Source organism: Ornithorhynchus anatinus, chromosome 2 (genome assembly GCF_004115215.2).
Source record: "Ornithorhynchus anatinus isolate Pmale09 chromosome 2, mOrnAna1.pri.v4, whole genome shotgun sequence".
Classification (NCBI taxonomy): domain Eukaryota; kingdom Metazoa; phylum Chordata; class Mammalia; order Monotremata; family Ornithorhynchidae; genus Ornithorhynchus; species Ornithorhynchus anatinus.
In genome coordinates this window covers 83,353,603-83,369,352 of record NC_041729.1, presented here as the reverse complement: position 1 = coordinate 83,369,352, position 15,750 = coordinate 83,353,603, and the positions used below count along the sequence as shown (strand labels likewise).

The following is a 15,750-nucleotide window of genomic DNA, read 5'->3' as shown; positions in this document are numbered from 1 at the left end:
CCAGCCATGATTGATTAGGGAATGTACCACTTGCAGCCTTTCAAAAAGTGGGGTGTGCGGGTTATCTAAGGCTACGTTGCTGTGGGTAGATTTTGTTTCAAGAAAACGTAGAGCTGGAGAAGGTCTATTAGGTCATCTAGATTGGTCTTGCCGATCAGAGAAAGTGTTCCCTTCCATCAGTCAATCAATTGTATTTATTGAGGGCTTACTTCATTTAGAACAAAGTACAAAGCACTTGGGAGAGTACAATATAACAATACAGCAGAGTTGGTGGACACTTTCCCTGCCCACAGTAAGCTTACAGTCTAGAAGATTTTGAATAATTTCTTTTTTAGTGTTCTGCGTGACTCAAGCACTGGGGCTCCCACAGCTTCCTTAGGGAAACCCCCTCCCCCCCAGTCCCTGTCTACTAGGTTTATTACTGGATTTATATTTAGCTCATATCGAGCCTAACTTCCCTCCATTTAATTTAGTCTGCTTAGTCCAAAGGGGTCCTTGGACCTCTGTGAAATCTTTCTATTCTCTGAACTTTGTGTCTTTCACATTTTGACTCAAATTGTTGATTAAGCCAGTTCAGTAATTCCTGTTGCTTTTCTATGATGTTTCCAGAGATTCAAACTGCATTCCAGACAGATTTTCCCTTCGCATTCTACCAAGTTGAAAAAGGTCCATGCTTTTTTTTTTAAATGGTATTTGTTAAGTGTGTACTATGTGCCAGACACTGTACTAAGATACAAGGCAAACAGGTTGGACACAGTCCATGTCCCACATAGAGCTCACAGTCTTAATCCCCATTTTACAGAGGTAACTGAGGCACAGAGAAGTTAAGTGACTTGTTCAAGGTCACACTTGTTTGGAAAGTGGTTCTCCTGCTTTGCATTGGCTCACCCTGTATATTACAAATGCATGTCTAACTTGTTGTCCCATTACATTGGTTTTTGTACCTATTTAAATCTTGTGGCTAACACTGGGCTGTTGTTCCTCTGTAGGTTATCCAGGCTGTCTTTTTTGGGATCTGTGTACTGACTGACCTTTCCAGCCTTCTGACCAGAGGAAGTGAAAACCAGGAGCAAGAAAGGCAATTAAAGAAACTCATTTCTCTCCGTGACTGGATGTTGTCTGTCTTGGCCTTCCCTGTCGGTGTTGTAAGTATGATGATAGGTACTAATTTTAGAATGAGCAGTTTTGCTTCCAGTAATTTGTGCCGAAGATTAGGGTTTCTGGAAGAAAAAAAAAGTTTTGTTTTCTATAGAAAGGGATCAATGTCCCTCTCAAAGTCAAAAATTTATTGACCGGAGTCCAAAATTTATATTCACCAAGCCCCCATTTGATAGTTCCAGTTTCAGCCTGGCGGGAGCCAGCCCTGGGAAAGGCATTTTGGTGCACACCTTAAATTCTGAGTCCTGCCTCTCTGGCTCTGAACTGTTCTTACTTGTTCTTACCTGTGAACTTACGCAAGGGAAGAACAGTAGCCCACTGTGTTGGCTGTCCTGTGAGCCAGTGGTACAGGCAAAGAGAGCCAGAGGGCTACTGCCCCATGTGCTCTGCTTCTGGCTCTGCCCACACTATGCCATCACCGCCCATGCCAGCACATGCCCCCCCAAAGGCCAGCTCTGGTTTCCCACACTGGGAAGCAAGAGTTCATAGAAGCCTCCCTCAATCTGTCAGTTACCAGGCTGCAGTAGGCTTCTGACCTCCCTCCGGTATCTGGTTTAGAGAAACTTGGCTCTTCTCCAAACATGGAATAGAAAGAACCTTGTAGAGTCCAGGTTCACCTCAGGTTTGTTCTGAAATTGGGTGAGCCTCATCTTGCCCTCATAAGTTCTGGGTCTCCTCAGGCCAGGAAGCCTACAGCCCCAGGAACCATGGCAGCTCTGAAACTGCTGCACGTACGTGATAAATCATGTCAGCCCCGAAGTATCTGAATTTTGGCTGGGGTGACAAATGCTAGCAGCCAATAGATATAACTGGTCAAGTGCAAGTGAGAAGCAGCAGGGTCCAGTGCGTGGAGCATGGGCCTGGGACTCAGAAGGACCTGGATTCTAATAGTGGCTCTGCCACTTGTCTGCTGTGTGATCTTGGGCAAGTCACTTAACTTTTCTGTGCTTCAGTTACCTCATCTGTAAAATGGAGATCAATACTGTGAGTCCCATGTGGAATAGAGACTGTGTCCAACTCTGGCCATTCATTCTCAGTCTCCTTCACAGGCTCCTCCTCTGCCTCCCACCCCCTAACTTTGGGGGTCCTTCAAGGTTCAGTTCTGGGTCCGCTTCTATTTTCCATCTACAACTATTCCCTTGTAGAACTCATTCACTCCCATGGCTTCAACTACGACCTGTGTGTGTAAGCTACCCAAATCTCCATCTTCATCTCCACCCCGACCCCCATTCAATGCTTTATTGAAGGCACATCTCCTCCAAGAGGCCTTCCCTGACTAAGCCTTCTTTTCATTTTCTTCAACTCCCTTCTCTGTCATCCTGACTAGCTGTCTTTATTCATCCCCCCTCCCAGCCCCACAGCACTTATGTACATATCTGAAATTTATTTATTTGTATTGTTTTCTGTCTCCACCCTCTAGACTGTAAGGTCATTATGGGCGGGGAAAGTGACTGTTTATTTTTGTATTGTACTCTCCCCAGTGCTTAGTACAGTGCTGTGCATACACTTCCCACTCCCTCTTTGTAGTCTCTCATTTCCTCTTGCCTTCAAGACATCTCTACTTGGATGTCCTCCCATCACCTCAAGCTTAACATGTCCAAAACTAAACTCCTTATCTTTCTGCCCGAACCCTGGTCACCCCTGACTTTCCCATCACTGTAGACAGTACCACCATCCTTCCTGTCTCACAAGCCCATAACCTTGGCATTATCCTCAACTCATTCAGCCTACATATATTCAATCCATCACTAAATCCTGTAGATCCTACCTTCACAACATCGCTAAAATCTGCCCTTTCCTCTCCAACCAAACTGTTACCATGTTAATAGAGTCACTTATCCTATCCCTCCTTGATTACTGCATCAGCCTTTTTGCTCACCTCCCAACCTCCTCTCTCTCCCCTCTCCAGTCCATACTTTGCTGCCTGGATCATTTTTCTAAAGAAACATTCAGGAGATGGTATCCTGCTCCTCAAAAAAACTCCAGTGGTTGCCCATCTACCTCTGAATCAAACAAAAACTCCTCACCATTGGCTTTAAAGCAGTCCACCACTTTGCACCCTCCTACCTCACATCACTACTCTCCTTCTGCAATCCAGCCTGCATAGTTAGCTCTTCTTGTGCTAACCTTCTCACTGTGCTTCGGTCTCGCCTGTCTCGCCGCCAACTCCTGGCCCACATCCTGCCTCTGGCCTGGAATGCCCTCCTTCCTCAAATCTGACAATCACTCTGCCCCCTTCAATGCCTTATTGAAGGCACATCTTCTCCAAGAGGCCTTCCCTGACTAAGCCCTCTTTTCCTTTTCTTCAACTCCCTTTGTGTCACCCTGACTCGCTCCCTTTATTCATTATTTTTTGTACTGATGTCTGTCTCCCCCCTCTCGACTGTCAGGTCATAGTGGGCAGAGAATGTAGCTGTTTATTGTTGTATTGTACTCTCCTAAGTGCTTGGTACAATGGTCTGATCACCGTAAGCTCTCAATAAATTTGAATGAATGAATGAATTACCTTATATCTTGCCCCAGCACTTAGAACTGTGCCAGGCACATAGTGAACACTTAACAAATATTTAAAAAAAGAAGCCAATCTCCACCTCCTCTCCTCCCCACAGGAGTGAAGTTGGGCAGGGTTGAGTATTGGGATAGGTATAAACCTCCCACACTGGCTCAGGTGACAGGCCCCAAATTTCGAGCAGTGCTCCAGACCAGAAGCCTCAGTTCATTTCAGCACATCAAAACATGGTGACCTGTAATAGCCTCCAGACTTTGGGGCAGTATTAGAGTAGGCCCATTGTTGGTGCACAGGCAGGTCTCCCTCTTTCTTCCCCTGGTGACCTGGATGACTGCCAAGTTAGCAGTCATCCAACAGTTGCCTCACATCTTATTTATGGATGTTGTTTCTTCTCCTCCTGCTCTTCTTTTTTCTTCTCCTCCTCTTTCTCTTCCTCCTCCCATTTTTACTCCTCCTGGTTTTTCTTCTCTTCCTCTTATTTCTCCTTCTGTTTTTTCTTCTCCTTCTACTCTTTGTCCTCTTCTTCCTCTTTCTCCTTTTTCTCCTATTCCTCCTCCTTTTTCTCCCCTTCCTCCTTTCTCTCCTCCTCCTTTTTCTCCTCTTCCTCTTCTTTCTCCTCCTCTTCCTCAATAGCATTTATTGAATATCTTTTGTATGCAAAACAGTGTAATAGGCACTTGGGATAACCCATTAAAGGGGTCTGGTATGGTGGAGCTGACAGTTTAATGAAGGAGACCTATAGACATAAATTGTCAAACAGATTCTGGAAAAAAAAGGATAACAGCGTAGATCCAAATGGTAGTACAAAAGTAAGCAATTCAGTAGTAAACCAATATACATAGGAGTGTCTTGACTAGGAATGTGGAAATGCATCAGGAAAAGCCTCCTGGAGGAAGTAGCTTTTAAGGAGGATTTTTAAGGTGGGGACATGTAGTTTAGAGGATTTAAGGGAGCTGGGAATTCCATGCAGGGACCAGAGAAGCATGAGCAGTTGACAGTTTTTATGGAGTACCTGTGCTTTACAGCACTGAATTAAATGGATATAATAAGAGGATATAGACATGATCCCCACTAAAAGGAGCTAAAATCTAGTAAGAAGGAACAGATAGGAAATAATGCACCGACAGGAGGAAAAATGAAGAGGGGATATGTATATGGGCTAATGTTTAAGTAATACGGCATGGAAGATATATATGTAAGTGCTGCAGGCAATTGTGAGTAAAACAGTGCATCAGTGCTCTGCTCGGGGGTTAGGCTCTGCATTGCTGTGAGTGAGATTCAATTGGAGCAGCTTTCTGCTCTTAAACGTACCCCTGTTGCTGCTCTGACTGCGAGAGTTCTGTTATATCTTTCTAATTTTGAGGAAGGTCACTGGGGACAACTGCTTGTTTTAAATACAATTAATTCTCATTCAGAGGTTGACGTGGTTCTGGTGCATCTGCAGTGACTTTCCTTGCCTCTCCCTCTTTGTCTGCTTCAGGGTAAGTGGTAGAAAGAGATTTAACAGCATTGGCATCCTCCGCTCCCTTTTTTATTTGGCTCTGCTGGTAAAATGTTAATGCTGTGTGTCATCAGCAGCAGTATTTCCTGCCATTCTTTGCCAGAAAGCAACTTCGAGTTTTGTAGCATCAGCATTATCACTGGTATTTATTGAGCATTTACTATGTGTAGAGCACTGTACTGAACACTGAGAAGCAGCATGGCCTAGTGGAAAGAGCATGGGCCTGGGAGTCAGAGGACCTGAGTTCTAATCCTGGCTCTGTTGCTTGTCTTCTGTGTGATCTTGGACAAGTCATTTAACTTCTCAATGCCTCAGTTACCTCATCTATAAAATAGGGATTAAGACTGGGAGCCCTATGTGGGACAGGGACGGTGTCCTACTGAATTATTTTCTATCTACCCCAGCACTTACTACAGTGCTTGGTACATAGTAAGTCTTTAACATATTCTCATCCCCACAGCACTTATGTATGTATCTGAATGCTTTGCACACAGTAAGGGCTCAATAAATATGATTGAATGAATGAATGAATGTATATATCTGTAATTTATTTATCTAATCTGTTTATATTAGTGTCTGCCTCCCCCTCTAGACTGTGAGCTCGTTGTGGGCAGGAATGTGTCTCTGTTATATTATACTCTCCCAAGCACTTAGTACAGTGCTTTACACAGAGTAAGCGCTCAATAAATATTGAATGAAGGAATGAATGAAATACCATTAAAGAACACACACACTGGAAAGTACAGTATAACAGAATTGGTAGCCAAATTCCCTTCCCACAGTGAGTTTACAGTCTGAGTTTTGTAGTGCTCCTGGGTACCAGGTAGACAATCCCTATACTAAAATAATTCCAGCCTGCTCTGTAAGCGAGAGGATGCTGCTCAACAAAGCACTATACCTGCTCTGAATTCACCCAGGCAAAGACAGAGCCGTTTTTGTCGTAGTCTTGTGTCCTGGTGCCTCTCGTACTCTAGGGCAGCATTTATCAGAGACACCCTTTGGGACTGTATTCTCCCAGACCACGGAGTCCCCTGATCTCTTCAAAGCTACTATGATTCTTGCACAATTCTTACACAGCACTGTGAATAAATTTAGCGTTTGAAATTATTGAAAAACTGAAATGCTGTGATTTGATTTCTCTATAAGCAAAAATAGTGAAATACCTCAATTTGGTTGACCTGGATCAAAATTCCATGACGGTAAATTCTTTAATTTTCTATCCCATTACCTGTGACAATGAGGTTGGTTTGCAAATTCAAAATAATTAGCCCTACATTAGCATTATTTTAATTGTTTTAACTTGAAATGAATCAGAAATTGAACTATTTGAATTTAAATAGCCCACTTCATGCGACTCATTATACTAAGAGCACATAATGGCAGTGAAAAAATTCTCATCAGCTATAACTACAGTTACAGCTACAGAAACAGTGTGGTCTAGTGGCTAGAGCATAGGCTTGGGAGGCGAAAGGACCTGGGGTCTAATCCCAGCTCCACCCTGTGTCTGCTCATCTGCTGTGTGACTTTAGGCAAGCCACTTAACTTCTCTGTGTTTTTGTTATCCTGTAAAATAGGGATTAAGTCTGTGAACCCCACGTGGGACAGGGACTGTATCCAGCTTGATTAGATTATATCCATCCCAACACTTAGTACAGTGCCTGGCACATAGTAAGAGCTTAACAAATATTGTTAAAAAAAAGGGTAAGAAGATGTTTTCTGCAAAACCTTGATGCTACTGAGAATTTTTTGAATGAATGTAAAATTTATCATTTGGGTTAATATGGTTTTTCAAATAGATGGAGAGCTGGCCTCCATGATGGCAGTGGCAAAAGCCTCTATTTCTTTATGGTATTTGCTAACCACTTAGTATGTGACAGGCACTGTACTAAGTGCTGTATTTAGATACAACATAATTGGATTGGACACAGTCCCTGTCCCACACATTCTTAATCTGTATTTTACAGATGAGGTAACTGAGGCACAGAGAATTTAAATGACTTGTCCAAGGTCACACGGCTGGGATTAGAACCCAGGTCTTCTGACTCCCAAATCCATACTCTTTCCACTAGGCCACATTGCTTCTCTAGTCTCCAGAAGCTTGATATTTGAGCTTCTTGAAGGTCTCTGAATACTCTTTTTTGCTGCATTACTTGTATTGATAGTTCAAGTGTGGAACATATGAGCCAATGGTCAGTCTATATGTTTGTCCTTTGCCTAACTGTAGTGATCAGTACATCTTTCAAATCCCATTGACAAGAGGCTTTGTGACACTTTCTCATCCACTCTTTCATCCTTTTCAGCTCTCAAGAGGAGCTATGCTTGACTGGTTTCAGAATCCACCCCCTCCTACCCTGTCCCCTCTCACCTTCTGAAAACACTTGAAGCCATTCTTCTTTCCTCTCTAATCCCTGGCTTCAACAGCTTAGTATCTGTAGGCTCCTTCCCATCTGTTTTCAAACATGCTTATAACTCCTCCATTTAAAAAAAAAATTGCTGAATCCAAGTCACTTGTGCTTACCCAGTGCAAAGCACTGTACTAGTCTTTAGGAAAGCATATTACAATAGAGTTGGTAGGGATGAATCCTGTCCACAGTGAGTTCACAGTCTATAGGGGAAGACAGACATTTTAAAAAATTGCACTGCACTCTGTAGCCATTGCCCCATCTATCTGCTCCCATTCCTCAGGTTGCATTCATTTTCTGTCTTCCTTCCCATCTGCCAACCCCCTTTTTGATCCTATACAATCTTTTCACCTCCTCTAAGATGGCTCAGTGTCCTAGTGAGCATGGGAGAGGACTGTGTCAGGACAAAAACAAGGCTAAAATAGTGTTTCATATGGGAAATGGGAGTGTCCCGCGGTGTCATAGGGAGCTGACACATCAAAGAAGATTAAAGGTGGAGTAGAGTCTATTAGACATGGCAAGAAGGTTATTGATTACCTTGGAGAGAGTGAGTTCAGTGGGGGAAATGGGGTGGAAATTGGATTGTAAAGGGTCAAGAGGGGATGGAAACAGGTATATATACAATCCGTTTCAGGTGTTTGGACAAGAATAGGAGGAGGAGGATGGGATGGTGGCTGAAGGCTGCAATGAGGTTCATTCAATAGTATTTATTGAGTGCTTACTATGTGCAGAGCACTGTACTAAGTGCTTGGAATGTACAAATCGGCAACAGATAGAGACAGTCCCTGCCCATTGATGACCTTACAGTCTAATCGGTCCAGAGAAGGGATTGTTAGACTGTGAACAACTGTATCTGTTGCCAAATTGTACTTTCCAAGAGCTTAGTACAGTGCTCTGCACTACAGTAAGCACTCAATAAATATGACTGAATGAATTGTTAGGATAGGGGGCACATAGATGAAGGCAGACAGAGAGGAACTATCAGAGAGGGCAGTGCTCCTAGTCCTAATACAGAATAGCTCTCTGCTGTGTGACCTTGGGCAAGTCACCTAAATTCTCTAATAATAATAATAATTATGGTACTTATTAAGTGCTTACTATGTGCCAAGTACTGTTCCAAGTGCTGGGGTAGGTACACGTTAATCAGGTTGGACACAGTCCCTGTCTCACATGGGACTCACACTCTTAATCTCCATTTTACAGATGAGGGAACTGAGGCCCAGAGAAGTTAAGTGATCTGCCCAAGGTCACACAGCAGGCTTGTGGCCAAACCAGGATTAGAACCCAGGACCTCCTGACTTCCTGGTCCATGCTGTATCCACTAAGATATGCTGCTTCCCCCCTTTTCAGTTTCCTTATTATTAAATAGGGTTTAAATCCTTCTCCTTCTACTTAAATTGTGAGTCCCAGGTAGGATAGGGACCAGGTCCTCCACCCTGATTATCTTGTATCTACCCCCGGGTGTCGTACAGTGCTTGACACATAGTAAGCACTTAACAAATACCATAATCACTGTCTTTGGAGATTGGGGTGAAGATGGTGCTAAAGTTGGGTTAAGACGAGAATTGTCCCGGGCATTACAAGCTGCTGGTTTGGCATCTTCTTGAGCATCCTTTTCACCGACAGTCCTGGGGAAGAAGGGTGGCAGAGGACTATCAAGAGAGCAAGGGTCTGGGGGAATTCTCCAGAAATTAGTTTTCCCATCGAGTCTCAAAATCGTCTCCATTTTGCAATATGCGTCTCTTTGTGCATATATCTTTGCAATTACTATAATTGGGCTTATAAATTTTGAATAAAAAATTTTATATGCCAACCTGGGGCTGAATTCATTAAAATTAGAGGGATCATGTAGGCCTCTAATGTGGGATATTATGGTACCTCCTTCATTTGACAACATAAAGACTTGTCCCTCTTTAAGCTCTCAAATGCAAACCACGCATAATGAAACCAATAGGCATTTTCCAAGAGCTATTCCCAATAGATTTCATTAAGTGACATGTTAGCTAGATCTAAAGAATCCTAGGGGATACGTTCTCATAGGCACATAGATTTGCAATTCAGTAATATTCAGAAAATGAGATTGGGATCTGGCCCTGGGATTTGAAATAGCTGCAATTTTCCGATTACTGTATTTGAATATGAGTAAATACAAAAGCAACTTAACTTCAAATGAAAACCAGACAAACCAATTAACATCTGTTTCTAATCTGTGAATGCATGGAGTATAAATGTGACAAAAATATAAATTGTGAAAAGGAATAGGAATCAGATAGTATTTGTGATTCTATAAGGAAGCAGAGGCTTTTTCTCCTATTTTTGTGGAATTGGAAGGAATCTTAAATGATCATTTGGTCCAGCCCTCTGCCTCCAGGCAAATGAGAAACTAAATAACCTACAACAGATGGTTGTCTTTTCCTTAAAGAGCTCTGGAGTTCTTTAAAGGAGGAAAAGATGACAAACTTCTTCATTAGATTGTAAACCTCTTGAAGAAGTGTTCATATTTTTAATTGTTTTGTGTTCCCAAGCACGTAATAAGGTCCCTATCACAGAAGGTGGTCAGTAAATACTTCAAAGGGTATACTAATGAAATCTGACCAATAAGTCAATCCATCAGGAGTAATTATTGAGCACTTACTGATACAGAAAACTGAACTAAGCGCTTGGGAGAGGCCAAACAACAGAGTTGGTAAAGTTCCCTGCTCACAATGTGCTTGCAGCCTAGGGGGGGACCAGTGTAGAATATGCAAGGAGATTCTTTTCTGATTCTTGCATGACATAGTCCAGCTGATTCATCATACTACCTACCAGCTTTGACTCCATTAACAAAAGTTTTGACTTATATTCAATTTCTACTCAAATATGGCCCTTACACTTAGCCAGTCTTTCTCCATTTTTGTTTTTGTCCCTTAAACATATATTCATCCAGATGAACTTCTTATTTTTGTATCTATTTTTCCAATTTTGTGTAAGCCATTGTGAGTTCAACTGCAAAGTTAGCACATCTATTCCTTCTTCCTAGTCTGTGTGATCTGTCTACTGTAAAATAGATTAAATATGTCTGGCATTATTTGCTCTTCATAGAGCCACACCAGTTGCTTCCTACTATATTAAGTCTTCTATATAGTTGCAGTTTTTTTTGAATAATTTATTTCACTATCTTTCTATGAACTATGAATCATAATCCAACCAGTCTGAAATTAGTAGAATCTTTCTTGAAGATGGGTATCACATTTGCCTTTTTTCATGCCTTAGAGACTTGCTATAAATTTTACAAATTTTCTATAATAGCTGATGTTTCAACAATGGTGTTTACAAATTCCTTTAGTTACCTGGGACTCATACAACACACAAATCAATCATGTTTCTAAGATGCCCTTAGCTGTTACTTAACTGTTTTTTACTTTGTTCTAGATTAGCATTCCAATTTTTAATCAAAAGTGGGACCTGCCCTGGTCAGTTGTTCACTTTGATCTTTTTGGGAAAGGAGTGATATAATCATTAAACAAACAACTCTTCAGTTTCAGTTTTTCATTATGAGTTTTCCCATTCTGTCTCCCAGGGGAATTATATTTTCCCTGGTTAGCGTCTTTTGTCCAAAATAGTGGGTTACTTCTTATGTCTATCTTATTTTTGTCTATTCTCGTGTCTTGGCATTTCTAATCTCACCCTTGTATAATCGTATTATTTCTTTGTTCACTTCTCTAGTGATTTGGCTTAACATCCATTTTTTGTGGCCTTTCTTTAAGCCTTTTAGTGATTTCAGATGTTCTCAGTGTAGCTAGTATTTCCTTTTGGGATCCTTTTTGTTTTTTTCTCCTGATCTGGTAGAGTTTGTTCCTGAGTCTGCAGAAGTATAATGGAGGGGTAGAGTGGAGAAGTCAGCATTTTGGAGCTCATTTTCCTCTAGACTGTAAGCTTGTTGTGGGCAGGGAGCATGCCTACCAACTCTGTTATACTGTATTCTCCCAAGCACTTAGAACACTGCTCTGCACACGGTAAGTGTTCAATAAATATGACTGATTGATTGACTTTCCTTCCATTGAATCCTTCTTACCTGAGCCCTAAGGCTTTTAAGATTTCAATCGATCCATCAATCAACCACATTTATTGAGAATTTATTGTGCAAAGCACTGTACTAAGCACTTAGGAAAGTCCAGTAGAACAGAATTGGTAGACACATTCCCAGCCCACAATAAGCTTACAGTCTAGATGGGGAGAAGGTCATTAATATAAATAAATTATGGATATGTACATAACTGCAGTGGGGCTAAGAAAGGGGTGAATGAACGGAACCAATCCAAATGCAAGGGCGACTCATAAGGGAGTGGGAAGAGGAAATGAGGGCTTAGTCAGGGAAGGCCTCTTGGAGGAGGTGTGCTTTTAATAAGGCTTGCTCGACGGGGGTCGCCTAACTCGTTTTATCGTTCTTAAAGATTGTTCTTTTAATCTTGCCAATTTTTTTCCCTTGAAACCGCTCAGATTGTTTCCCCTAAGTTACCCATGCTCTTTTGGATCCTTAATGAATTCTTCCCGAGTGCCCATTCTGGAACTCCACATGCCATTCCTGGACTGTGTGTATCAGTTTTTGGCACTGACTGAGTAGTAGTTATCTTGGCCACTGAGTGCTTACTGAGATCAATGTACTATGTACACTAAATGCTTGATAAAGAAGCTAAAGACACATTCCCTGCTCACAAGGAATTAACACCCTAATGGGGGAGACGTGTATAAAAATTATTTACAAAATGTGGAAGCAGTACAGAAAACAATGTCAGGTAGGTAGGCCAGGATGAAATATCAGAATACTTAACTGAGGGTACAGCCAAAGTTAACAGAAGCAGCTTGGCTCAGTGAAAAGAGCACGGGCTTGGGAGTCAGAGGTCATGGGTTCAAATTCCGGCTCAGCCGCTTGTCAGCTGTGTGACTGGGTGAGTCACTTCACTTCGCTGTGCCTTGGTTACCTCATCTGTAAAATGGGGATTAAGACTGTGAGTCCCACGTGGGCCCTGTATTGTCCCCAGCACTTAGAACAGTGCTTCGCACATAGTAAGAGCTTAACAAGTGCCATAATAATAATTATTATTATATGTACGTGTTGGCAAATATAAGAGTATTTATCACTTACTCTGTGCAGTTTATTGCACTAAGCACTTGGTAGGGGGCAGTAAAGTTCAAAGACACAATATAGCCAGTTGTAGAATGGTTAGTCATTCGATCGTGTGTGCAGAGCACTGCGCAAAGCATTTGGGAGAGAACAATGTAACAGTAAACAGACACACTCCCCTCCCACAACGAGTTTACAGTCTAGAGATGGAGACAGACATTAATACATAAGTGCCATGGGGCTGGGTTGGGGGGATGAATAAAGGGAGCACGTCAGATACATACTTAAGTGATAGGGAGCTATATCAATGCCTTTTCTATAGGAGCCCATGCCCTACATTCTCTGTGTACATAATCATTCTGGTGTGTGCATCTGGGAGCCAGCGATCCATACAGATGCAAATGTGGATGTAGAAGATATTGCAAGCGAGCATTCTTGACAGTCTGGCACTTCCCATATGTTCTGCCTTACCTCCCAGATATTTAACATCCTCTTTCTTTTCTTTTTGCTAAAGGACTTAGCAACAGTTCAAACAAAGGAGAAAGAAGTCCAGCTATTTAGAGTTATTGACCTTGTTTACTTTGCTCCCATTGGTTAATGGCAAAAAAGTAAAGCCATGTTTTCCCTGCTGATCTATTCCGGTTTTATATTCCAGAGTTAAACTGTCATGTACTGTACCCACTCAACCCTGCCCATGTTTAGTATAAGATGATTCTGAATATTGCTGTGGATTTCAAATTTCTTCTTGAATTTTGGGCTCAGTCTCTCTGGATTGCTGGATGAAACTTTCACTGGCTCATTTGTTGTAGGAGAAAAGCCAAAGCTCCAGAAAGAACTCCCACTGTTTTCAAACACACCCATGTACCTCCTATCTTAAAAAAAAAACCCTCCCTTGACCCCATGGCACCCTCCAGTTATCACACCCCATCTCCTCCTACCATTCCTTTCTAAACCTGTAGAGCCAGTCGTTTACACCCGCTGCCTTCACTTCCTTTCCTCCAAATCTCTCCTTGGGTCCCTGGGTCCTAATCCCGGCTCTACCATTTGTCTGCTGTGTGATCTTGCTTAAGTCACTTAGCTTCTCTTTGCCTAAGTTACCTCATATATGATATACCTCATGAGGGATACGGACTGTGTCCAATCTGGTTACTTCAATAATAATAATAATAATGTTGGTATTTGTTAAGCGCTTACTATGTGCCGAGCACTGTTCTAAGCGCTGGGGTAGACATAGGGGAATCAGGTTGTCCCACGTGGGGCTCACAGTCTTAATCCCCATTTTACAGATGAGGGAACTGAGGCCCAGAGAAGTTAAGTGACTTGCCCACAGTCACACAGCCGACAAGTGGCAGAGCTGGGATTCGAACTCACGAGCCCTGACTCCAAAGCCCGTGCTCTTTCCACTGAGCCACGCTGCTTTGTATCTACCCCAAAGCTTAGAACAATGTCTGGCACAAGCAGCTAACAAATACAACAAAAAAATAGAAAACAACCCATCTCTCTTCTTCTTCTCCCTCCATCTCACTCGTGGCCCCTTACCCATATCCTCCCTCTGGCCTGGAACTCCCTCCCCCTTCCATATACAGACCACCACTGTCTCCCAGTGCTCAGAACAGTGCTTGACATGTAGTAAGTGCTTAAATGCCATTATTATTATTATTACTACCTTCAAAGCCTTACTAAAATCACATCTCCTCCAAGAAATCTTCCCCAACTAAACCCTCATCTCTTATACTCCCACTTCCTTCTGTGTTGCCTCTGCACTTAGATCTGTAGCCTTTAACCACTTGACAGTCTCCTGCAATCCCATAGCATTTTATGCATATCCATACTTTATTTTAATGTCTGTAAGCTCCTTAGGGGCAGAAAATTCATTCATTTGTATTTGTTGAGCACTTAGTGTGTGCAGAGCACTATACTAAGCGCTTGGAAAGTACAGTTCAGCAACAGAGACAATCCCTGCCCCAAAATGTGTCTACACATCTATGTTGTGTTGTACTCCCCCAAATACTTACTACAGTGCCCTGCACACAGTAAGCACTAAATGAATATCATTAATTGATTGATCCAAACGGCTACGACCCTGCTTGAAGCACTTATATCCTGCCTCAACTGCCATTTCAGCCCCTTTGCTGACCGCCCTGCCTCCTGTCTGTCTGCACTCCACCAGTCCGTATTTCTCCTTATTTCCTCTACTCGCTTTTCCATCTGCATCGTCTCTGCACCTGGATCTGTACCACTAAGCACTTGATATTCACACCCCCCCACCCCAGCCCCACAGCACTTATGTACGTATCATTATACTCTGTCATTTCCCCTGTTATTTATTTTTATGTTATTTTATTTTTATGTAAGTTCCTTGTGGGCACAGATCATGGCTACCAACACTACTGTAGTGTAGCAGCATGGTGTAGTGGGAGAGCACAGGCTAGGGAGTCAGAAGGTCATGGGTTCTAATCCCAGCTCCACCACTTGTCTGCTGTGGGACCATGGGCTCCACTTCACCACTTCACTTCTCTGTGCCTCTGTTACCTCATCTGTGAAATGGGGATTGAGACTGTCAGCCCCATGTGGGACAGGGACTGTGTCCAACCCACTTTGCTTGTATCCACCCCAGAGCTTAGTACAGTGCCTGGCGCATAGTAAGCACTGAAGAAATACCACAATTATGATTATTATTATTATTTCCCAAAACACTTAGTATAGCGCTTATGCACTGTATGCACTCAATAAATACCATCGATTAAACTCCATTTGAATCCAGATGGTAATGCCTTTCTCACCCTAAAATGTATAAAATTAAATGTAAATGGGGTCACTTGAAACTGATTCTAATAAGTTAAACTCTGCCTTTTGGGGCAAACCATCAACAGCCCTTCACACTTCATCTACTGTTCTGCAAACAGAAAGTTCTTTTTCTTACTATTAGAAGAAATCTTAAAAGGTAAGACTACTTGCTTTCAATAACCTTACAGGAGTTTGATTAGCAGTTTTCTCAAGATTCAGGGCAGTTTTGCTGAATGGGAGGAGCTTATAATAATAATGATAATAATAAAAATAATAATTCTGGTATTTT

The 15,750-nt window shown here is 42.2% G+C and overlaps 1 protein-coding gene across 2 annotated transcripts in view; it reads left to right on the top strand.

Annotated features, from left to right (window-relative positions):
• The window catches only part of AIG1 (androgen induced 1), a 280,335-nt gene that overhangs the window by 72,355 nt on the left and 192,230 nt on the right, over nt 1-15,750 (top strand). For both annotated transcript variants that reach the window (XM_029053693.1, XM_029053700.1), the window contains exon 2: nt 990-1,145. In XM_029053693.1, the coding sequence (XP_028909526.1) occupies nt 990-1,145 (156 nt within the window). The remainder of the gene's footprint in view (nt 1-989; nt 1,146-15,750) is intronic.